The 25,872-nt window shown below is 38.8% G+C and overlaps 1 protein-coding gene across 1 annotated transcript in view; it reads right to left on the bottom strand.

Annotated features, from left to right (window-relative positions):
* MALRD1 (MAM and LDL receptor class A domain containing 1) overlaps nucleotides 1–25,872 on the bottom strand; it is a 778,752-nt gene that overhangs the window by 588,933 nt on the left and 163,947 nt on the right. Inside the window, exons 19-22 of the mRNA XM_042993660.1 lie at nucleotides 9,414–9,566; nucleotides 8,899–9,004; nucleotides 7,844–8,211; nucleotides 3,971–4,383 (exon numbers count right to left, since the gene is read on the bottom strand). Of these exons, the coding sequence (XP_042849594.1) occupies nucleotides 3,971–4,383; nucleotides 7,844–8,211; nucleotides 8,899–9,004; nucleotides 9,414–9,566 (1,040 nt within the window). The remainder of the gene's footprint in view (nucleotides 1–3,970; nucleotides 4,384–7,843; nucleotides 8,212–8,898; nucleotides 9,005–9,413; nucleotides 9,567–25,872) is intronic.

Genomic DNA, 25,872 nt, shown 5'->3' with positions numbered 1-25,872 from the left:
TATATGAAAATACTGAAAACACTACCAAAAAACTACTAGAAGCAATAAATGAATTCAGTAAATTTGCAGAATACAAAATCGATATCCAGAAATTGGAGGTGTTTCTATACATTCTAAATGAAGTAGCAGAAAGAGAAATTTAAGAAACAACACTATTTAAAATTGTATCAAAAACAATAAATACCTAAGAGGTGAAAGGTCTGTACTCTGAAAACTATAAAACCCTGATAAAAGGAACTGAAGATGACCCACACAAAAAACAAAGATATTTCATGTTCATGGACTTGAGAAATTATATTGTTAAAATGTCACCTCACAGATTTAATGCAATCCCTATGAAAATGCAATAGCATTTTTCACAGAACTAGAATAAAAAATACTGAACTAGAATAGATAATACTGAAATTTGTATGGAACCACAAAAGACTAGAACTAGAATAAATAACACTGAAATTTGTATGGAACCACAAAAGACTCAGAATAGCCAAAGCAATCTTGAGAAAGAACAAAGCTAGAGGTATCACAATCCCAGATTTCAAAATAGATAAGCTGTAGTAATCCAAACAGTATGGTACTGGTAGAGTAATAAACATATAGATCGATGAAAACCAAGAGAGAGCTCAGAAATAAACACATGAATTTACGGTCACTTAATCTATGAATAAGGAAGCAAGAATAAACAATGGGGAAAACATGTCTCTTCAAAAACGGCGCTGGGAAAACTGGACAGCTACATGAAAAAGAATGAAACTTGACCACTTTCTCACACCACACACAAACTCAAAATGGATTAAAGACTTAAATGTGAGACCTAAACCATAAAAATCCTAGAAGAGAACACAAGTAATTTCTCTGACCTCAGCTGTAACAAAATTTTTTAAAATACATCTCCTGAGGCAAGGAAACAAAATAAAAAACAAACTATTGGGACTACATCAAAATAAAAAGCTTTTACACAGCAAAGTTTACCATCAATAAAACAAAAAGAAACCTACTGAATGGGAGAAGATATTTACAAATGCTATATGCAATAAGGGGTTAATATCCAAAATATATAAAGAAATTATACAACTCAATACCAAAAAAAGACAAATCAATTAAAAAATGGGCAGATGACATACACAGACATTTCTCCAAAGACATTCAGATGGCCAACAGACACACAAAAAGATGCTCAACATTACTAATCATCATGTAAATGCAAATTAAAATCACGAGATATTACTATATAGCTGTCAGAATGGCTAAAACCGAAACACAAAAAATAAAAAGGTTTAGTGAGAATGTGGAGAAAAAGGAATCCTCATGCACTGATGGTGGGAATTCAGACTGGAGCAGCCACTGTGGAAAATAGTATGAAGGTTGCTCAAAAATTAAAAATAGAAATATCATATCCAATAATTCCATTAGTATTTACCCAAAAAACACACTAACACTAATTTCAAAAGATAGTCACGATATGGAAGCAAACTACATGTCCACCAATAGACAAATGGATAACAAGTGGGATACAGACACACACACACAGACACACACATATACACACAATGAAATATTATATAGCCATAGAAAGAATGAGATGTGCCATTTATTTGAGACAACATGGATTAATCTAGGGGGAATTATCTTAAGTGAAATACATAAGACAAAAACTATATAATTCCACTAAGTGGAATTTTTTTAAAAAAATTAATAAATAAACAAAAAGCAGAATCAGACCTATAAATACAGACTACTAACTGGTGATTGCCAGAGGGGAGGGTACGGGGCAAAATGGTTGAAGGTGAGTGGGAGATACAGGCTTCTAGTTATTGAACATGTTAATTATATTGTAACAGCAATAAATGAGGACAGGTAGTAGCTACACTTGTGGTGAACATAGTATATAGTCTTGTTGAATCACTATGTTGTATACCTGGAATTAATGTAATATTGGATGTCAACATACATCCTTGAAGTTTTCTTTTAAACAAACATTAAATGAGTACCTGTTGTCTGCTGGACTGATAGTAGGTAATTTCACCTACAATATCGGAGTTAAATAAAATCTTGCTTATTCCTGCTGTTGCAACAACTATGTATACTCATTATTCAATCAAGAAAAATATCTAGCTGTTTAAATTAGACCCAATTTTTACTATCTTGGATAATTAATCTACAAAGCATGCACAATCTGATTTCACCTTTTCATGCCCGAATGTCATTGAAAAAAATAAAAAGCCGAGAAGAACCATTGCATAAAATCAAACAGAGCACTCCATGTATAATCCAAAATGAGTCTCAAACTTCAATCTCTGTGTTTTAGATTCACAACCAAAGCATTTCTTGGAAAGTTCCATATTCATCTGAATGTGAAGCAGCCCCCTTGCCAAGGTTATTTTCTCCTGGCAACCGATTCTTGAGTAAATATCAGAAGGAGAGTTTATCTACTGAATGCCAGTTTGACCCAAATTACAATTCATCTGATTAAATATTAATTTGCAGTGGATGAGCCATTATTAAATGAAAGTCAAAGAACCTTCCCTCAGTTTCATTTCATATCATTACAGACATCTTACCATTATGGCTAACAGGAAGATAACACTGTACATATGGCAGATTAGTTCCCATGACTACAGCCTATGTCTGTCTGGACAAATCACCACTCTCAATGCATTCTCTAGTGAGCCAAGTACAATACATATCTACCATGGCTCTGAACAGGTGGCTTGGAGCTAAGTTCTTGGCTATAAAACTGTTAACTCAAGACATTTAAATAGAGACAGTGCTCAGGGCACGTGGGTGGCTCAGTCATTTAAGCATCTGACTTTGGCTCAGGTCATGATCTCACGCTTCACGGGTTCGAGCCCTGCGCTGGGCTCTGTACTGACAGCTCAGAGCCTGGAGCCTGCTTCGGATTCTGTGTCTCCCTCTCTCTCTGTTCCTCCCCCGCTCACAGTCTGTCTCTCTTTGTCTCTCAAAAATAAATTAACACTAAAAAATAAAAAATAGAGACAGTGCTTTAAATTAGGGTACCAAAGAAATTTAGTACATGTAAAAAGGAAAAAACAATTTCGCCTGGATAGGTAAGAAGTTTCTCCTTGTATATTATACATAGATCTGTTAGAGCAAAGGGAAAAAAAGAATATTCAACCCTCCTCCATGTGACAGGCTGTATGATATATTACAATGGGAATGAACGTGAATTAATTGGAAATGTGGGTCCCAGCCCAAGTCCCCATTCTGCTGCTCAATATCTATTTGGCTAGATATAAATAACCTCTTTCAGTTTTTTTTCTTTGTATCTGTAAAACTGACAAAAAGGATCTCTGACTTACCCACTTCAGGGAATTGCTGAGGGAATCAAAGGGATAGATAATAGATGCTAAATTCCTTCGCAAAATGGAAAAAGCCACATAAGCATTTAAACTTGCCATTCCAAGTTTTCCTTTTAGGTAGGAGAAGGTAGGTGAGAATCTGAATAAAGAATATTCCACCGGGTGTAAGGAGACCTAGACTAGCTGTGTGTTTTATGCCCCAGAGTAGCTGTGTATTTTTCCAACAAAGCATGCACTCTTCTTGAATTTTTGTTGCTTACCTATAAAATGTGGGAAAAGTCAAATGAAGTATTCAAAATAACAGATTGAAGAATCTGAACTTTTGGCACAATACCAGAATTTGTGCAAAACTCCTTTTCCCTCCAGATTTTTTTTTTTTTCAGTAGAAAAATTACTTAAAGTCAGAGGGACCTTCAGCTGCTTCCAGTGACATGTGTCCACCTTTAGAAATGTTAATCACCCATTATTAGGGGTATTCAGGGAGGAAAGCAACTTAACAAGCTCTGGTACCCCCTTAATTGAATGATAAATGTGTACTGAAGTAACTTTGATCAAATTCCACTTGCTTTTCATTCAAGAACACAGCAATCCTTCATATTCCCTAGACATCCTGATGCATTTTAAATACATATTACAAAATCCATTATCCATACCTGAAAAGGCCGCCTGCTGGAAATGTTGAGGTGTGTCCTTGTCCATCTGTTGCCTTGGTTCCCAAATATCTGCCACAGCAGCTGTCCTCTTGTGTTACTCCAGACCCGCTGGTAGATGGCCAGCCTGTAAATGTGCTTCCCGAACATGTGGTAATAGAAGCGGAAGGTGCAGCCGTCTGCATCAGTGGCATTAAGGACAGGACTGAGCAGAGCGGCTCTGTTTTGGAAAACCTGAGGCTCCGAAGATTCTATGTAGAGATAGTGCCCTTTAGCTGTGCCCCAAGTATTATCCTTCATTGGCCCTGTATTAAGTGTTGGGGTTGGACCGTGCTTCCTGGTCCAATCAAAGTCGTCTTCTGTATCTTGTTCCCAGTTACAAATTCCATTTTCAAAGTTACACTGTAGCTCAGGTACTGAAGTCGGCATTAAACGAGAGCAAAAGAAAATTACGGACAAAAATAACTATGATTAAAAATACCAGTTGATATGTTGCTCCTGCCAAGGTTAACCATTTTAACTTTTTTCTCAAATGCAACATTAAAGTTTTTAAAAAGTGAATAAATCCTAGACTTAAATCAAGTAATCATATTTTATAGACTGAAGGAGGCATCACTTCAGCCATTATTTTCCAAATGCCTTTTATGCCCATCCCTCCATCATTTCTAGCACTATAACTCTATGCAAATGGTCACGACACCATGGCTGACCCAACACAACAAACTTCTGGTTCACCTGATTTCAACCTCAGCCGAATGTTTCAATCCCCAGTGAACATGAAAAATCAAAACAAAACAAAACACACTAAAGCGGAGAATTCGTCTCCGGAGACGTTGATTTAATTGGTACAAACAGTGCATCTGGACTTCAGGATACTTCATCATCTCCCTTGGTGATTCTCACACACGGAACTGAGAACGGTCATATTTTCATAGGTCTCGACCTTTCAGAATCACCTGAGGTGCATGGTATAATTGCTTAGTCCACGGCGAAGTCCTGTACAAATTACTCGTTTGTCAGACATGGGGTGAAGCCCAGGAATCCATATTTTAATAAGCACCCAAGATGATCCTGATGCCAGTGTTTTCCAGACCCCATGCCGAAAAACTCTTCTTTCTGGCACCATCTTGCCACAGTAACACGCCAATGCCAGAATGACCATTCTTCCACGGCAGTTGATCATTTTCCTTCTGTGTTCAAAATCCCTCCATAGATACTCATTTCGACTTAAGCCTAAATTCCTCTATCTTTCAAGCTTCACCTTTCCCAAGTGAACTTCCTGTTCATACCCTTCCCCTTGGCATAGGCCATCTTCTACATGTGCCTTGAACACCTCGCCCCTCTCTCCTTCCTCTATTCATGCCTCCTGCTGTGCTGTGTGCCCAGTGGACTCTTGGCTGTGTCTCCTGGGAGGCGTTTTTTTCCTTCTCACTGGATTGTAGCACCTTTGAGCCGGAGCTTCGAAACTTTAAACTCCTTTCAGTCACTAGAAGGATTCAAAGCACTTAGGAAAAACTGACTTGTCCCTTGTCAACTAGCTGATCTACCTTAATTTCTAGGATAATAGAGGGATCCATTTCTCAGGATGTGAGCATTTTGTTGACACCAAGGATTGGTTTAGAATAAATGCAACAGAATGTACATCTAGCGTTAGTTGGGGAGGAAAAAAAAATTAGGAATTAGAATTAACGAGTAGTTCTACATTTTAGCTTCATTTACATAAGCTAATATTTAAAAAAAAACCAAATGTCAGTTATCTTTTAACTATTCATCTTAGTGAGCGCACTTGGTGCCAAAGGTGAATAAATACGCTGAAACAATAAATACAAGCATATGTGGATAAATGCAGCCAGGCAAGAACAAATCATCTGTCTTTGAAAACCACAGAACAGGGGCTTAGACCTACTGAAGGGAACCAAGTGAGTAAATGTCAAATGGGAGATGAGCTTTCATTTGATATTTCCTCACTTGTGACTAATCAAGCCCAGCTGTGACGTGAACTGGGGCCCCACGGTGCACTCGCCAGGTGTCAGTCTTTGGCGGCGGAGCAGAAGGAGAACGTCAAGCTGTGAGGTTTTTCGACATATAACTGGCACTGAAGCCAGGAGATTTCGATACTGCCTGTCTTCATGCTGACTGCATGCTCAGTCTTTGCTTCAAAAGGGAATACACGTAGCTCCACCTTCAAATAAAATACTATGTCTCTAAACATGGGAACCTTTAGGAAATACAACACAGATTTCTGGATGTCTAACGCATTCTATGTAATAAAGTAACAGGTCTATATGGAGAGCTGTAGGAGAAACTGACAGTCTAATGCCACTATGATTTCCTTTCATTAATACTTAGTCACTGAAAGTATTTTGCTATTACACTTGTATGGCCATAATTTAATTCCCTGCTACTAAGTTACTACTGGGTAGTCGGAAGGATAATTTGCTTCTTTCCAGCAACAGATCAACATTTTGTGGAGGAGTAGGATGTGGAGACCTTGGAAAAGATGAAAAAGCTTTCTGAATTTGCAAAAAATAAATTGCCTCAATGACAAGTAACACTTCTTATGTCAGCCCCTGTCTAAATTATCAACTTTATTTATATCCACTCAAGGTATTAGTTGTGTAATGAGACGCATGGTAATTCTGACTTCAATCTACCTATATCAAAAATCACATATATGCAACACTCTCTACAATAATTTATATGGAAATTTCTTGATGCAGTGTTTCCTATGATGTACCGAGCATATTATGGCTTCCCTTTGGTTTATAATTAGCCTCACAATTTAATAGGCAAATAGCTTGAATTTTAAGAACTGTTGCTATTTCTAGACAAGGAAAGATGCAAACTCTTTTTCTGACTGATTTTTGAAATCTGAAAAAAAACCCAACTCTGAGCTTCTAATTCATTTTCAAGATCAAGTACACTGGGCACGATATACCTGGAGCTAGGTTTATTAAACTGCAAACCATATACGATCATCAGATACCATAAACTTCTTGGTTAATTTAAACCAAAAAGTCAGGACGTATCTTTGACATGCCACTCTCTGCTCCCTATAGCCAAAACACCATCAGATGTCCCTCCTAAATATCTCCCCAAACATCAGTCCCTCCATCACCATCACTATTGCCGGGACGCAGGCTGCCTGCCGCCTCCTTAGTTGACTACCACAATGGCCTCCTGATAGGTCTCCTGAAACCTTTCTCCTCCAATCCACTCATCACAATGTATTTACAGTGACATGGTTTACGAGCCCAATTTTATTATGTTACCATCCTTACCAAAAACTTTCAAATGAAGAAAAACCTCCCTAATATGGACTACCGAGATCTGCAAACCTAGCCTCCCCCACATCTCTGTCCTTATGCTGCACTCTGTCTCCCCTTGACCTCTCGACTCCAGCCACACTGGCTGGCCTCCACCCGCCATGCAGTCACATATCAGGGCTTTTGCATATATGCTTCAATTGACTATTTGTCAGATCTCAGCTAAATCATCACCTCTAAAAACTTCAATACATTATAAAAATTCAGAGCATCTCCCTCTGTAATTCCTATCTAAGCTGCCATTTTGTAGTTAATTTTTAACTATTTGAACAATATATATCTCCTCAGTTAAACAGTAAGCTCCATGAGGTCTGAGACTCGGTAGTTGTGTTTCATCACTGTATCTCTGGTATGGATTTTATGAGTCTGCATAACAAATACTGGTAACCCAATTAACTGAACAGTCATCAACTTTGGAACAATGCTTAGTGTCTTTACTTTGATTGCCTAGAAAACAGTGACCTGATCAAGATCACCACTATCAAAATAAGGACCAAAAAACAAACAAACAAACAAACAAACACACAAGCAAAAAAAAAAAAAAACTTACCACAGTTGACCTCATCAGTGTGATCACCGCAATCATCCACCAGATCACATAACAGAAGCTTTTCTATGCAAGCCTTGCTGTGTCGACACCAGAAAAAATCTGGCTCCTCGCAGCTCTCCGCAGGAAGGGGAAGAGCGCAATTTTCAAATCTGATGTCATCAATAGCCGAGACCCCATCATAAATGCCAAGACTGACTTTATCTAGTGACAAATGGAAGGGCTGAGTAAGGCGCCCAAGCTGAATAGTCGCCTGTGACCACTGGTTGCCCTGGTTATATAATACTCTCCAGAGTACTGTAGGGTCACTGGAATTTTCCACATGTAGCTGTAGCTCAGCTGCTCCCACTGACAGACCATAGTTATAAAACCTGAAAAAGAGCAAACACAAGAAATGGAAACGATTTATGGGATCGACTAAATATTTAACTTACAGACTCTCGCACCTGGTTAAAAGTCAATTCATTATTAGTTATCGTAATGGATGCCTTCATTTCTTGCAGTAACTGTGGTTGCTCATATCTGCTGAGGTGCATTCTCTGGAGTGCGGGATCCCGGGAGCCTATCTCAAGGAGGTCAATCCAGTGTTAAATCAAAGCAGTGTTAACTCAATTATAATCCCTTGTTGGAGGGGAAGAGTCCCTTTCATCTAAAGAAAGAACACAACAAATATGGATAATATACTCCTAAGTAAAATGCTAACTGTATAAATCAAATGCAATAGCTATTTTTAAAGCCAAACCCAGGGCAAATCTGAAAGTCCAGTAAGTTCAGGAGTATGCCTGCAACCACTGGGCTGCAAGGGTAGCTGACCACAGATTTTAGTATTTTTTTTTAACGTTTATTCGTTTTTTGCGAGACAGAGAGAGACAGAGCATGAATGGGGGAGGGGCAGAGAGAGAGGGAGATACAGAATCCGAAGCAGACTCCAGGCTCTGAACTGACAGCATAGATCCTGACGCTGGTCTCGAACTCACGGACCATGAGATCATGACCTGAGCCGAAGTCAGATGCTTAAATGACTGAGCCACCCAGGCATCCCGGATTTTAATATTTACCAGAAGGAAAGTGTGCATCCAGGTCCTGCCTGGCTGAAAGTTGGGCTCTGGAGTTTAGCAACTTGTGACAAGCTTCTGCTTTTCTTCAGAATGAACATAAAATGTCCTATTGAAATACAAATACGTAAATCAGCCAACTGAGTTGAAACACCTGCCTTTTAACCCTACACTGAATTCTACACCTGACAAAAATTAAGACTATACAATTAAAAATCAATAACAGTGATTGTGACTCAAGTCTACTCTTATAAATACTAAACTAGTATCTACATCTAGGTGAAAATGTCCACAAAAGTTAATAATTTCAGTGAATTCAGTCAAAAAGAGAACTGGACTCCCTCCCCACCACCCATAAAGGAGTCATTTCATATTGACAACGTAAGAATAATTGCCAATATTCAAACGTCATACAATTTGTCGTAGTAACGTAGAACTTTAAATGCTTCTCTTTCTCTTCTCAGACCTGACCAAGGGTGAATGGAAGTAGTAACTAAGAACCTCTCCTTGTGTCTTACCTTGAGCTGTTCTGTGAGTATGATCCCAAGGTGGAGCCTGTTGTTCAAATTCAGCTGAAATGTTACTTCTAGAGTTCCATACCCAGTCAAAATGGTCACCACTAATTGCTTCAAACCAACCACAGCTATTTGCTTCAAAGTCACATTTGGAACCTGAAGAACAAAATGGGACTCTTAGGGTGGCTTTCCAAAGTATTCACACGCTTTAGAAAGGATAGAGATCAACTGAAATCACCTTATTATACTTCTCTAAATACTTTAAAGGACACATTTGAGGAAAAAAAGGATCCTATCTGATCTAAAAAAATTAAAACACAACAGAGCTGTTCTTTTCATACTGGAAATCGATAAAGCAGAATTACCAAGAAATTAAACTTTTTTCCAAATATTTTTTCAAGGAAACAGCATCAGTCAGCCATATTCATTATAGATTTGCCAAGGTTTGCCTAATTTATCCTGATACTCATGTTACTTCTCTGCCACTATTACATCACCTGGAAGATTTAATTGTTCCTACAGATTATTAAACACTAAAACATGAAAAGTAGCCACTTTAAAAATTTTTAGTATTTGAGAATTCCAGATTATATTTAATATAATGTTCACCAGCAATTTTGTAGAGCTGAATTATTTACCAAAGCATTGTATGCATTACGTAATTTGTGCAGGGCAGAATAATTTGACCCACTTTTCAGGTAAATATGTAAGAAACAGTTAATTTCCACAAAGCCATAAGAAAAAAAAGAAAGAGAAGGACTGGGAAGTCATAATAATAGTGTCAAATTATGGCTGATATTTAGCAGATACCTTATGTCATAGACTCTGAACCAAGTGCTTTATATAGATCAAACTTTCACAATAGCCCAGAGGAAAGTGTTATTGTTGTAGTTGTGTTAAAGAAGAAAAAAAGAAAGTTCAGGAAAGTTATTAACTTAACCAAGGTCCTATAATTATGAAGATGTAAGATGGTCTGAAATCCAGATATTTTCACTCCAAATCTAATATTCTTTCTGCAACTATTGACAATAACTGTTAATTGTTGTGAGACTGGAAAAAAAAGATAAACCCAAAAGGCACAACCTGGGTTTGTTCAGTGTGGACATTCAGATATTACTATATATCCCAATGCAAAATGAGATCTGATGATTTTGCACTGGAATCCTTGGCCATTAGTTATTTTTATCCAAGGAAAGAATACTAAACTGCATAGATGTGCCTTTATAAAAAGACTTAGGAAGAAAGCAGGAAGCTTAGGGAATAAAAGTATAAAGTAAATCACTCAATGAGATTATAAAATTCAAACTCACAAGGGAATTTTAACCTAGAGAAAAAATCATTTTCAATTTTGAAAATGCTATACCGACACAGAGAGGAAGGTGAGGTGAATTGTAACATTATAAACACAAAATATTATAAAATGATTTACAAATACTATAAATCAATATTATTTCTTAAGTTTCTGTAAAATATCTGATTTCAAAAATATACCTGCTTTCTGTCAGGTTTCCTGACCCAAAATGTGACCAAAAGTCAATGAGAATGTATAAAAATAAATACCTTTAAAAATAAATACTTTTTTAAATATTGCATCAACTTTAATAAGCAAGGAATAACTCCATTTCATTATATTAGGAACCAGAAAAATCAACAAATTACTGCTATATTTAGAATGAGGATCTCCCAAGTCAAGTTTAGAAATTTATGGTGAAACAAAATTAAATGCTGCTTAAGAGCAAAAAAAGAATCATGATAATTATGAGAAGTTAGGGATAAATGTTAAGAATATTGAAGACTTTGAATTTTTAAAAGCCATCTCTGTTTGCAAATGCATAATAAATAAATAACCCATAAATATACATAGATTCCCGTGGTTTCAAAATATGTTGCCATTTCAATGTTCAGTATTCAAATGTTGCCATTTCAATCCCTGGGAAAGCAATGCTTTTGATTCCTATTTCAGACAATCCAAAAAAAAAAAAAAAAGGATCCAGGAGTTCTTGTTATGCAAATATAGAAAGGAAACAAGTTATTGCTGCTGTATAATAGCTATTGCACATAGCTTCCTGGAAAGGGAGCCTTGTTGACTCCTATCCAGAGAAATACTGATGTAGAAATAAATGAATGTTCTAGTGAGAGTAAAATTTTAGAAACCATTATAGCAATTTGCTAGTTCTCTTAGATAAGGTCCATCAAAGATGACAACTTTTAACAGATTATGTTGTTTAAATTCAAATATGCCTGTTTAATATATTTTGTTCCTAAATATTTAGATTTCTACACACATTTTAAAATCTCACCTCAGTTAATCAGAGAATGTAATAATCAGCTGAAATTGATCTGGTTAGCTGTTAACCAAATATAGATTTATTAGGACAGCTTTGAAAATTATATATGTCTTATTTTTAATGTTTATTTATATTTGAAAGAGAGAACGCAAGTAGGGGAGGGGCAGAGAGAGAAGGGGCAGAGGACCTGAAGCAAACTTCCCGCTGAAAGCGGCAAGCAAGGTGGGGCTTGAACTCATGAACCTCAACATCACGACCTGAGCCAAAGCTGGACGCTCAACCAACAGCACCAGCCAGGTGCCCACATACGTCTTTTTCTGTCTTAGAAATATAATATCCTGGATACGTCTTAAGAACTGAGGTTCAAGGATTGTTCACTTTTTTTGGAACATCATTATCGACTTTCTCAATTATCCTCATCATCAGAAACAACATAATTTGCACGAACATTTGCAGTTACCACTACCTCAGGGTTTACTGTGTACCGACTTTGTGCTAGGGGCTGGTACGTTCATAAGTGGATACCTGTTGACATAAAGTTTCTAAAAATTAGTTGTCTGTTTCTATGGCTGTGGGTAAAAAAAGCTAGTGACTCTAAAGCAAATTGAAATTATTTTGAGTAAAACTATCTTTGTTGCCTCTATTAGTTATTTAAATATAATTACAGTAGCTGCCCCTGAGGAAAGGGTACTAGAGGATATTTGGTGACTGACAAACAGGTCCATCATCCTACACTATCACTGTCGTGTTGAGAGCTTTTCACTGAGACAGAAGAAGATAAATTTATATAGGAGCTAAGGAACCTGCAGAGGGGAAAAAAATACAGAATCAGTCTGTCTCATATCAGAATCACTGTTGAACTTCTTTGATGGTTTGGGATAATGCCTAAAAGCAGTCATGTGTAAGAAATAAACATGAAAGGTACAAAGCGTCTGAGCTGATAATTTGGGTCTCACACAAAGACTTAAAAATTTATACGAGAGTCTTCCTTGATACTTACCCAAAGGAGCTGAAAACTTATGTCCACACAAAACCTTCACATGGATATTTACAGCAGCTTTATTCCTAATTGCTAAAACCTGAAAGCAACAGAAATGTCCAGCGACAGAAATGTCCCTCAATAGGTGAATAAATAAACTGTCATACATCTGGACAGTGGAATATTATTCAGCACTAAAAAATGAGCTAGTGGGGTGCCTGGGTGGGTCAATCTGTTAAGTGTCAAACTTCAGCTCAGGTCATGATCTCATGGTTCATGGGTTCAATCCCTGCATGGGGCTCTGTGCTGATAGCTCAGAGCCTGGATGGAGCCTGCTTCAGATTCTGTGTCTCCCTCTCTCTCAGCCCCTCCCTCCCCTGCTTGTGCTTTGTCTGTCTGTCTCTCTCTCTTTCTCTCTCTCTCAAAAAGAAATAAACATTTAAAAAATTATTTAAAAAAATAAAAAATGAGCTATCAAGCCATGAAAAGACACGAAGGAATCTTAAATGCATATTTCTAAGTGAAAGAAACCAATCTGAAAAGGCTCTATACCGTAGGCTTTCAGCTATATGACATTCTGAGGGACACCTGGGTGGCTCAGTTAGTTGAGCGTCCAACTCTTGATTTTGGCTCAGGTCATGATCTCATGTTTCGTGAAATTGAGCCCCTTGTGGGGCTCTGTGCTGACAGTGTAGAGCCTGCTTAGGATTCTCTCTCTCCTTCTCTCTCTCTCTTGCCCCCCCCAATAAATAAATCAACTATATGACATTTTTCAAAAGGCCAACTGTGAAGACAGTAAAAAGAACAGTGGTTGCCAGAAGTTGGAGGTGGGGGGAGGGCTAACTAGGCGGAGCACAGAGTATTTTTATGGCAGTGAAAATATTCTGTATGATACCATGCTGACAAATGGATTTTACTCTCTATTCTTCCAAACCCACAGAATGTACAACAGCTAGTGTGGACCCTAATATAAATTACGGGCTTCGAGTAATTATGATGCATCAGTGTAGGTTCCTCACTTGTAACAAATACCCCACTCTGGGAGGAAAGGCTGATAGTCAGAGAAGCTGTACACATAATGGGGCGGGGGGGGGGGGTGGTGGGAGGTATACATGAAAACTCTGTACTTTTTCTGTGACTCTAAAACTGCTCTGAAAAAAAAGTATTAATAATTACCTAATAAGTTAATGTAAGTACTACAAAGAAAATCAAAACAAAAATTTATAGGAAAAAATATGTTCTGATACATCATGTACTTGAACCCCAAACTCCCTCTGTTTTTAGTCACATCAGCAAAAAAATTCTCAGATTTTAGGGGAAAAATGGAAAGTGGCTAAACATGTAAGTGGTTAATTATAAAAATTAAACCTGAAGCCCAGCTGAAGGCCAAACTGTGGTTTGCAGAGAGATCTAAACCAGTAAAGACATAACTGCAGTGTGGGGGACATCCATTTACTACAAATGTCACATCTTACCTAACTCTCATGAAATACAGAAGATATTATTTTCCCCATTTTAGAGATGAGAAATATAAGGTTGAAAGGGGAATAACATATAATTTCTCAGTGCTCATTATTACGGACAAAATTCCAACCCAGACCTAATGTCAAAGCCTGTGCTTTTAAAAAAGTATGCTGCTTCTTGTAGTTAAAAAAGAGTGATAATAATGATAGCTAACGATTTTAGAACTGTTACAGGCCATGCCCTGTGCTATGTGTTTTCATGCAAGATCATATAAAATCTAAACATGTATAATCAAAGGACAGGACACGCTCTGGAAGTAGACTTTAAACTATATAACACTAAAGGCATACCTTGTTTTATTATGCCTCACAAATACTGCATTTTTTTAACAAACTGAAGCCTTGTGGCCTACAGTGATTAAGTCCATTGAATCCATTTCTCCAACAGCATTTGCTCACTTCATGTCTCTGTGTCATATTCTAGTAATTCTCACAGTATTTCAAACTCATCAATTACATTTGTTACCATGATCTGGAATCAGTTATCTTTGATGTTCCTATTTTAATTGTTTTGGAGCACCATCAGCTATGCCCATACAAGATGGTAAACTTAATAAATGCGTCTGTGCTGGCTGCTTCACCGACCGGCCATTCTCCCATCTCTCTCCTTCTCTTTTGGCCTCCCTATTGCCTGAGACACAAAATACTGACATGAGGCCAATTACTAACTCTACAATGGCCTCTAAGTGCTCAAGCAAAAGGAAGAGCCACACGTCTCTTACTTGAGGTCAGAAGCTAGAAACGATGAAATTTAGTGAGGAAGATGTCAAAAGCTGAGATAGGCAAAAAATTTTGGCCTTTTGAGATCAACAGTTAACGAAGCTGTGGATGCAAAGAAGTTCTTGAAGGAAATTAAAAGTGCTGCCAGTGAACACACAAATGGTAAAAAAGCAAAGCAGCTTTATTGCTGATGTGGAGAAAGTCGGAGTGGTCTGGAGAGAAGATCAAACCAGCCACAGCATTCCCTGAAGCCAAAGCCTCATCCAGAGCAAGGTCCTAACTCTCTCCAATTCTATGAAGGCTGAGAGAGGTGAGGAAGATGCAGATGAGGTTAAAGCTAGCAGAGGTTGGTTCATGAGGTTGAAGGAAAGAAGCCATTTACATCATATAAAAGTTCAAGGTGAAGCAAAAGGTGCTGATGTAGAAACTGCAGCAGGTTATCCAGAAGATGTAGCTAAGATAATCAATGAAGCGAGCTACACGAAACAGGGGACTTTCTGGGATGCCTGGTGGCTCACTGGCTAAGCTTTCAACTCTTAATTTTGGCTCAGGTCATGGGCACAGGATTCATGAGGTCGAGCCACATGTAGGGCTCTGTGCTGACAACACACAGCCTGCTTGGGATTCTCTCTCTTCCTCTCTCTCTGCCTCTCCCCACACTCGCCCTCACTCTCTCAAAATAAATAAACTTTAAAAAAATAAATAGTGTATTTTCAATGTAGATGAAACAGCTTTATAGTAGAAGAAGATGCTTATGGACTTTCATAGCTAGAAAGGAGAAGTCAATGCCTGGCTTTAAAGCTTCAAAGAACAGGCCGACTCTCTAGTCAGGGGCTAATGCAGCTGGTAACTGTATGTGGAAGGCAATGCTCAGTTACCATTCTGAAAATCCTAGGACCCTTAAGAACTCTGCTAAATCTACTCTGCCTGTGCTCTAGAAATGAAACTACAAAGCCTAGATGACCATGCAACTATTTACAACATGGTTTCCTGAATATTTTAAGCCCACTGTTGAACCTACTGCTCAAAAATAAAAGATTCCATTCAAAATATGGCTACTCCGTGACAACGCCTCCACTCATCCCAGGGCTCTGATGGACACATACAATGAGATGAATGTTGTTTTCATGCCTGCTATTACAACACCCATTCTGCAGCCTGCAGATCAAGTAGACATTTCAACTTTCAAGGCTTATTATTTAAGAAATACATTTCATAAATCTCTAGCTGCCATATATAATGATTCCTGTGATGGATCTGGGCAAAATAAATTGAAAGCCTTCTAGAAAGCACTGACCATGCTAGATGCCATTAAGAACATTTGTGATTCATGAGAAGAGACCAAAATATCAACATGAACAGGGGTTTGAAAGAAGTTGATTCCAGTCCTTGTGGATGGCTTTGAGGGGTTCAAGACTTAAGTGGAGGAAGAGACTACAGATGGGCGGAAACAGCAGGACAGCTAGAATTAGACATGGAGCCTGAAGATGGGACTGAAGTGCTGCAATCTCTGATGAAACTTTAATGGATGAGCAGTTGCTTCTTATGGATGAGCGAAGAAAATGGTTTCTTGACACATAACTTACTCCTACTCATGGAGAATCTGCTGTGAAGATTGCTGAAATGACAACGAAGGATTTCAACTACTGCACAAACTTAGTTGATAAAGCAGCAGCAGGGTTTGAGAGGACTGATTCCAATTTTGAAAGAGGTTCTACTGGGGGTAAAATGCTATCAAACAGCATCACATGCTACGGAGAAACTGTTCGTGAAAAGAAGAGCCAATTAATGCAGCGAATTTCACTGTTGTCTTGTTTTAACAAATTGTCATAGCCACTCTAACCTTCACCTACTACCACATGATCAATCACTGTCAACACAGAGGTAAGACCTTCCACCAGCAGAAAGACTCCTTGAAAGCTCAGATGGTAGCAATTTTTTTAGCAATAAAGCATTTTTTTAATTAAGGTATGTACGTTGTTATTTTAGACATAATGCTACTGCACACTTAACGGACTACAATAAAGTATAAACATAACTTTTATATGTGCTGGAAAACCAAAGCATTAATTTGATTTGCTTTATTGTGCTACTTGTTTCACAGCAGTGGTCTGGAACTGCACCCACAACATCTCTGAGGCATGTCTGTAATAACTGTAAGTCCAATAGATTAACTCTCCTTGTTTAGGTCTTTTTTTTTTTTTTTTTTTTTTTGTCTCTCTAGATTACATGACCCTCCTGAAAGTTGCATGAAGGAGGACAAAAGTTAATTGAGTATTCCAGTACACTGGCTTAAGTTCATTGAGGTTGTACTTTATTCAATTAAGCTGAGGTTATTATAAACTTCAAAGGCATTCATACTATATATACTATTTTAGAACATGTTCTCTACTAATAGTATTTCTTTGAGTTTCAGGCTTTTCATGCATTCAAATGGTTATATGTTCAGAGTCATAATGTTAAAATAATTGAACTACAGATGTCATCAATAGTTAATATTCATCAGTTATTTAAAACATAAAATAGTAAGGAAATACTTACAAAATTGCCATGAAATAAAAAAGATGTCTATATAAATAAACAGAAGTAATGAAATAGTTTAAAGGAGAACCAATGCATAAATAACAATAACATTTGGCATTCAAAATACTGAACTTGAAATGAAAATCATTAATAACATTACCCTACATATGGTTTTAAGGGTCTCCTGTCATTTGACCAACAGAGACACTCTTGGGACACAATTCACAATGGGTCTCTTATGTTTCTGCATGTCTTACAAACTGTCATTAACTGCCCCTTTGTTCCAGGCCATCTTTTCAAGGATATTTAAATAGCAAACAGTTATGAAAAACAGAAGTAGTGACTCTGTCTATAACAGAGACCAAATTATCTTGTATGATATAATAAGGAAAATGTCTTCCCCTAAAACAAAGGTCGGACACATTTGCTTGAATCACAATATAAAAGATTTGGGTTCTATAAACTCAGGCTTTCTTAGCTGTGATGCAAAACCCAGTTCATCCACCTGGGCCCCTCTGTGTTGCTCCTGGGACTCAGGGAGCAAGAGGAACCAAGGCAAACAGGATGTTTATGCTGTGTTATACCATAAGTAGTACTACACCCTTTGTCTCTGACCCAGGAGTCTCACCCATTCTGCCAGCATCCATGAAACTACGGCAGGCTAGCTTGTAAGAAGGGTAAATGTCAGACCTTTCACATTTCTCAACACACATCAAATTATATATTAAATTATATATATATATATATATATATATACACACACAATGCATAAGTATTATATATATATACATATATATATATGTATATATATATATAATACATAAGTACTTTGTGTGTGTATGTGTATGTTACCTTTACCTTTCATGAAAGAGGAAAAATGATTCAGAGGGAGAAACCAGTAGTCCAGATGTGGAAAAAAGAACCCAGATCTTGCAACCAAATCAAGGAACTGCAGCTAAAATTTTCCCAGGTGAAATTTCAAAACTGCTTTGAGCCAGTGCCTTGTTTACCTTCCATTCTCTCCTTCTCTTTTTTGAAGTAAAATGTAAGGTGTTGTCCTGATGCCTGTCTTATGACTGCATGTTAAGAATGTTGGATGCAGATCACTTACATCCTTAATTTCACAGCTCAACAGATGGAAGGTATGATGCCAAGAAGCCGTACCACATCTAAACCCGAGTAGATACTTAAGTGATGATTTCTAGACCTCTGAACTCACTACATTTAATTGAGCATTTAGACCTTTTCACTATGGCTCTAATGGGTTGAGATCCTTGGAAATCGTGGGAGATGGTGAACAGATTTTGCATATGAGAGAAATCACAGCGACCAGAGATTAAACTATAGTAAAGAAGAACTATAATACAGCCCTCATGGTCTCAAACCCCTGCTGCTATAAGTTTATTAGGTTATGTTACACGGCTAAGGAGTTTTGCCAACATAACTAAGGTTACTAATCAGTTGACCTTACGATATGTGAAGATATCTGTGTAAGCCAACCTAATCAATACACCCTTTAGGAGAGCATTTGTCTCTAAATGATCACAGAATTCAGAGAGGTTGGACGTGTAAGTGTCTGCCATTGCAGGTTGAAAGACGAATGGGGGCATTAACAACATTAATGTCATTTCAAAGCTTTCACTCTTGCTAACATGTTTTTCTGGAAGGAAACTGATGCCCCAAATACCAGCAGCAAAAACAGTGCCTTCTAAAATGGTTGTGGGCATGTATTTGATCAACTGAAAAAAAGTCATGACCAAAACTTAAAGTTAGCTTTTTCTTTGAAACTAAAAACTAAACACAAGAATATTCTCATTATAATAGAAACTCAAAGTGGTCTTTTGAGCAAGAATTTAAATTTTAATTTCTAAGTTTTTCTGGAAACATGCTACATGCATAATCTAGCACACTATCATAATAAATAAGTCCCCAAATAGTACACATGATTATTAGGTTTTAAACATTAGCAATAAGAGATCATATCCTCACTAAATCCCCACATAAAAAAGACTGAGTAGTTTGAAAAAGTAAAGAAATCAAAAAACTAAAACAGTAGTGGACGGGGAATGAGAAGGAAAGGATGCCACATCAGTAATCTTAAAGCTGAGTTCATGTAGTCTTTTAGGAAAGCAGTGAACTGAGGCAGGAAAAAAATGTAGAATTAGGTGGATCAGTCAAGGAGAGGCACAAGTCTAGAAGGGGGCTCCTGATGTCCTGACCACTACTCACATGTCTTGTTGGGCACGAAAGCCATTGCAACCCTCTTAAAACCACAGAGTTCATCCATTCTGTTACTCTTCTAAGAAGAGTTTCTGTCTACAACCGTAATAGGTTTCTGATTCACATGTTCTTCTCCTCTCAGTTCCCAAATCTACTCTTCTCTACTTGGTTCCTAACTAGTAAGTCCTCTGTGTCACATGAGACAATGTGCATACCAAATGTGTACAATTTTTATTTCACTTATACTTCTCCTATATATCTCCCTGATGACACAGACTCCCTATTACTTCATGATAATTCTAATCTAGTCGAGGGAATTAAATAAGGACTCAAACAATGTCTGATGAACAATAAAGCAAATAAAAGAACTGTATGTTCATGAGCCACATGACAGTCACTTATAGTTTCTTATCTCTTTTGTAGCCACTCCAATTCCAGTGCTTGGTGGCTACCCAGAAATGCGAGCACATAAACTCTGACAGCATCACAATTACTTACTGGATATCAAGTACATTCTAGGCCTTAAAATAGGGACTGGAGATAAAACAAACTATAAACTTCTGTATCCCCTACTGGCTCACATTCTGGTAGATCACAGCATTGTTCCCATTTAGTGCTTCCCAACTTGATTCTTCACCTCTGTAACAAAATCCTGGTCATCACTTCTGCCCTATCGAGTACATCTAGTAAGTCAATAACAACCCATCCCACATTACCAGAGCACTAACACTCTTCTAAAAAGTTTAACTATAGTAATGACTATTATTAAAATGTATTCATTAATGAAATTTCACAATCGAAATGTAAATATGGTGACCCTTAGGGATGATGAGCCTGAGTTAAGTTACATTTATTTCTAAATATATATTTATAGCACATGCATATGCACACACACACTCACACGCATACATATAACCCAAAGAAAATAAATGCAGGTTCTTGCTAAGCCTAAAAATTCGAGAGGTAGTGACATCACCAAGATGGTGACATAGGCCATTCCTGACTTCACTCTTCCTCACAGAAACAACAACTAACTACTCATAAAGAAGAGAAAATCCCAGAACACGGGGATGAAACATCCCCTGCACCACAGAGATAAGACAGACTACACTCAATGGTTAAGAGAAGAGACTACACACTGACGGCTTTGCCCCTCTCCCAGACAAGATCAATAACCCATGGAGAAGTCTTCCCGGAGCCTCCATTCCTCCAATGGGAAAAAAGGACACAGGGGGCTAATCACCCCCTTGCATTGTGGATCACTTCCTGACAGCCCCTACTCTAGCCTTGCCTCATTAGAATCGCAGGGGAAACCGTGGGGTTCTCCCACAGGAATCTGACAGTGACAGTGAAGACAGGGTAGCTTGCAACAACCAGCATACAGATCTTGGCAGATGTAGTTTCTGACTACAGCACCCCAAATAAAGTAGTAATCTAAGTAGTAACCCCAACCAGTACCTTTGATCATCATCACCAGAAACAAGTCGGGGACATACTCTGACCAGAGAACTCACTGAAGGGCAGATCTGCCTGATTTGGGTACTCACACAAGGAGTGTTGCTGACCGTAGATCCTGGCTTGTCCATGCCCAAGCGAGGAGTCATATCCCCCCCTCCTCCGCCATCAGGGACAGTGTCTCCTGGCTCCATCTGGCCAGTGTGTCTGGCAAGAACACATGGAAGCTGTACAGCTCCACAATACTCCAACCAAGAGGGAGGTGGATGGAGCTGATAGCTCCCAGAGCAAAGCCAGTACAGCGTATGAAGAATTCCCCTACTACAACACACAGCCAAGGTTGAGGGTTCTTCGTGGCCCATGGTTTCAAAAGGAAAGCTTGTTTCTAGAAAATGTGAGCGAAGCCAGGAGTGGCTCCTCCCAATCCTACCCAAGCAAGTGATCTGAAACATAGCCATACCCACTGTGGCTCCCAGGCCCCACCTGACCAGAAGGGCTGGCAAGACACCTGAAAGCTATGTAACCAACAATGCTTAAACCAATAAGCAGAAAGGCAGAGTCAAGAGCAAAGCAGGGCAAAGCCAGCACCAGGTGTAAAGGGGTGGCCTGCTATACCTAGGCAGGGGGATTAATTCAAAGCCAATATTGAGGGTAGTTCCTGACCCCTGCTGACTGAAAAGACTGAGAAAAGCAGAGAAGCCTGGAGCAGCCCTCCACTCTCCCATCCAGAAAAGGGAATTGAGAGAGCCCCACCACTGTAGATAGTGTCTTCCAGCCCCAGCTGATCAGAAGGGCTGGTGAAAATATCTGGAACCATAGAAAGCCAGCAATGCTACAGCTAAGAGACAGACAGGCAGAGCCAATAGTCAGCAGAGCAAAGACAATGACTCTACTTGGCCAGGGAACTTGGGGCATAGCTTAGCTCAAGTTAAGACAACAAGCAAAGAGCTTTACTGCCTTTAGAGGTGCTTTTCCCAATGCTCCTGGGCAGAGAAACAAATTCATAGGCCCAAATCATTGCTCATACAGCCTTCAGCCTGTGTGACTGGGGAACCTAACCAGAGCACATGGGGAACTGCCACATAGTCCATCCAAAATCCCTGCTTCCAGATGCACTTTAAAAGAGAGAACAGCCTATGGCTTTCTCCATTTCCAGAGAAAACTGTTGGCCTTACATGACCAAGAAATTCAGTGTGCACTCTTGCATTGATTCAGCCCCCCCCCCAAATGAGCTATACAGATCCTGTATCCTGTCCTACTATCCTGCTCATGAAGGGAAATTAACTCACAGCTCTATCTACTACTAAATATAGTACCCATTACAGACCATCTAGTCAGCCTGACCAGAAAATCCAGACAACTGGTGAGACCATCCAAAGACTCACTTGTCTAGAAAACCAAGTCAGTAGTCCTATCTAACTGTTCTCAGACGGTAGCACAACTCCTTCCCCACAGCCAACCTTAGAGCTCAGACACTTGCCTTGTCAAAAAATAGACCGTAATAGCATTCCACACCTGCCCAAAGTCACAGACCTAGAAATCCAAACAGAGCTGACTACTGAAGATCTGTGTCTGCCAAAGCAAGTCTGTAAAATCTGGAAGAGAAGCCCAATTATTCAAATGTGTAGATACCAACGGAAGAAATCAACAATAAAAAAACCATCACAGGAAACATATAAAGTTCCAAAAACTGACTCAAAGAAAATAGAGATCTATGAATTATCAGAAAAGATTTCTCATAATTATCTTAAGTTTAGATAACCATAAGAGTACATAGACAATTAAATGAAGTTAGGAAAACAATGCATAAACAAAACAGTAAGTTTGACAAAAAATACAGAAATCAATAGAAATCCTAGAGCTGAAAAAATAATTAAGCTGACGTATTCAACAGAAAGTTTCAAAAATGCAATGCAGAAGAAAGAATTAGTGACCTAAAGAATAAGACATAGGAAATTATCCAGTCAGAGAAACAACAACAACAATAACAAAAAGATAACAAAGACTAAAGTAAGCCTATGGGACTCACAGACTCAATGGGAATTCCAGAAGAAAAGAATGATACAGGGATGGAAAGTAAATTTAAAGCAATAGTGACTGAAAATTTCCCAAGCCTGGGAAAGAAAACGGACATCCAGATCCACGATTCCCAAAGTACCAGAAATACACTGAACCTGAGGAGGGCTACACCAAGACACATTATAATTAAATTGCCAAAGCCAAGGAAAGAATTTTAAAAGCAGTAAGAAAAAAAAAAAGAGAGAGAAAAGATACATATATGGGAACCTCCATAAGACGATAAGCAGATTTCTCAAGACAGACTTTTAAGGCCAGGATAGAATGGGATGCCATATTCAAAATATTGAAGAATATAACCAAGAATTCTATACCCAGCAAAACTATCCTTTATAAATGAAGAAGAAATACTTTCTCAAACAAAAGATGAGGGAGTTCATTACCACTGGACCTGCCTTATAAGAAAGACTAAGAGAATTATTTGAGTGAAAGTAAAATAACATAAACTTCATAAAAATATAAAAAGAAAGCATAAAACTCACTCACTGGTAATGGTAAATACAGAGTCAAAGTTAGATTCTGTAAGATGGTGATGATAGTGCATAATTCACTTACAACTCTCATGTAAAAGTTAAAATAAATGTAGTAAAAATACCATAACTACCATAATTGTTATTAGTTACACATATAAAAAATACGTGAACTGTATCAGAAATTACATAAATATGAGGGAGAAAAGAACAGAAGTGATAATTTAAGGATTTTTATGAAGGAAAGTTGTTATAAGCTTAAAATAGGGTTTATAATTTTATGATGTTTTATGTAAGCCTCATGAAAACCACAGAAAAAACCCTGAACCAAATACACAGATAAACATGACAAAGAAGACAAAGCATACTATTATCAAAAGACATTAAAACACAAAAGCAAACAGGGATATACAAAGCATGGAACAATGCATCTATAAAACAACCCAAAAACAATTTTTGGAATGGAAAAAATCAACAGATAAAAAAATTGTAGATATTTACGGACCCAACATCAAAGCATCGTAATAAATAAAGCAAAAACTAACAGAGGTAAAAGGAGAAAAAAACATCAATACAATAACAGTTGAAGACTTTAATACCCCACTCTCAACAATGGATAGATCATCCAGAGAATGAATAAGTTAATAGATTTGCGCAACACTAGAGACTGAATGTACCCAATAGGCCTATATATAACATTCTATGCAACAACAGCAGAATTCACTCAAGTGTGCGTGTAACATTTCTAGCATGAACTATATGTTAGGCCATAAAACAGATCCTAGCAAATTCAATGTGACTGAAATCATACCAAATACTTCCTCTGACCATGATGGTATGAAAGAAATCAAAAATAAGGAAAACTAGAAAATTCATGAATACACAGAAATTAAATACACATTCCTGAACAACCAATGAATCAAAGAAGAAATTAAAGGGGAAATAATAGTACTTTGAGTCAAATGAAAATGGAAACATAAAAGAAATTAAAGGATGGAGCAAAAGCAGTTCTAAGAGGAAAGTTCATAATATTAAGAAAAAAGATCCCACATAAATAACCTAACTCTATCCTTAAGAAATTAGAAAAAGAGAGAGAATAGGGAAGATGGCGGCGTAGGAGGACTCTGGGCTCACCGCGCGTCCTGCCGATCACTTAGATTCCACCTACACCTGTCTAAATAACCCCAGAAAACCGCCAGAGGATTAGCAGAACGGAGTCTCCAGAGCCAAGCGCAGACGAGAGGCCCACAGAAGAGGGTAGGAAGGGCGGCGAGGCTGTGCGCGCCCCACGGACTGGCGGGAGGGAGCCGGGGTGGAGGGGCGGCCCGCCGGCAAAGCAGAGCACCGAGTCTGGCTGGCAAAAGCGGAGGGGCCGGACGGAGTGTGTTCCGACAGCAAGCGGGACTTATCATCTGGGAGGTCATAAGTGAACAGCTCTGCTCGGAAAGCGGGAAGGCTGGAGGACAAAGGGAGGGAGAGCTGCTGAGCCCCCCCGGACGACAGAGCTCAGTTTGGCGGGGAACAAAGGCACTCACCAGCACCATCTCCCTCGCCCATCCCCCAGCCAAAATCCCAAAGGGAACCAGTTCCTGCCAGGGAACTTGCTCGCTCCGCGCAAACACCCAACTCTGTGCTTCTGCGGAGCCAAACCTCCGGCAGCGGATCTGACTCCCTCCTGCTGCCACAGGGCCCCTCCTGAAGTGGATCACCTAAGGAGAAGCGAGCTAAGCCTGCCCCTCCACCCCCCGTGCACCTTGCCTACCCACCCCAGCTAATACGCCAGATCCCCAGCACCACAAGCCTGGCAGTGTGCAAGTAGCCCAGAGGGCCACGCCACCCCACGGTGAATCCCGCCCCTAGGAGAGGGGAAGAGAAGGCACACACCAGTCTGACTGTGGCCCCAGCGGTGGGCTGGGGGCAGACATCAGGTCAGACTGCGGCCCCGCCCACCAACTCCAGTTATACAGCACAGCACAGGGGAAGTGCCCTGCAGGTCCTCACCACTCCAGGGACTATCCAAAATGACCAAACGGAAGAATTCCCCTCAGAAGAATCTCCAGGAAATAACAACAGCTAACGAACTGATCAAAAAGGATTTAAATAATATAACAGAAAGTGAATTTAGAATAATAGTCATAAAATTAATCACTGGGCTTGAAAACAGTATAGAGGACAGCAGAGAATCTCTTGCTACAGAGATCAAGGGAC

The sequence above is a fragment of the Panthera tigris genome, chromosome B4, assembly GCF_018350195.1.
Source record: "Panthera tigris isolate Pti1 chromosome B4, P.tigris_Pti1_mat1.1, whole genome shotgun sequence".
Classification (NCBI taxonomy): domain Eukaryota; kingdom Metazoa; phylum Chordata; class Mammalia; order Carnivora; family Felidae; genus Panthera; species Panthera tigris.
Note: the sequence above shows the minus strand (reverse complement) of the source record. Positions and strands in the feature narration are given on the sequence as shown.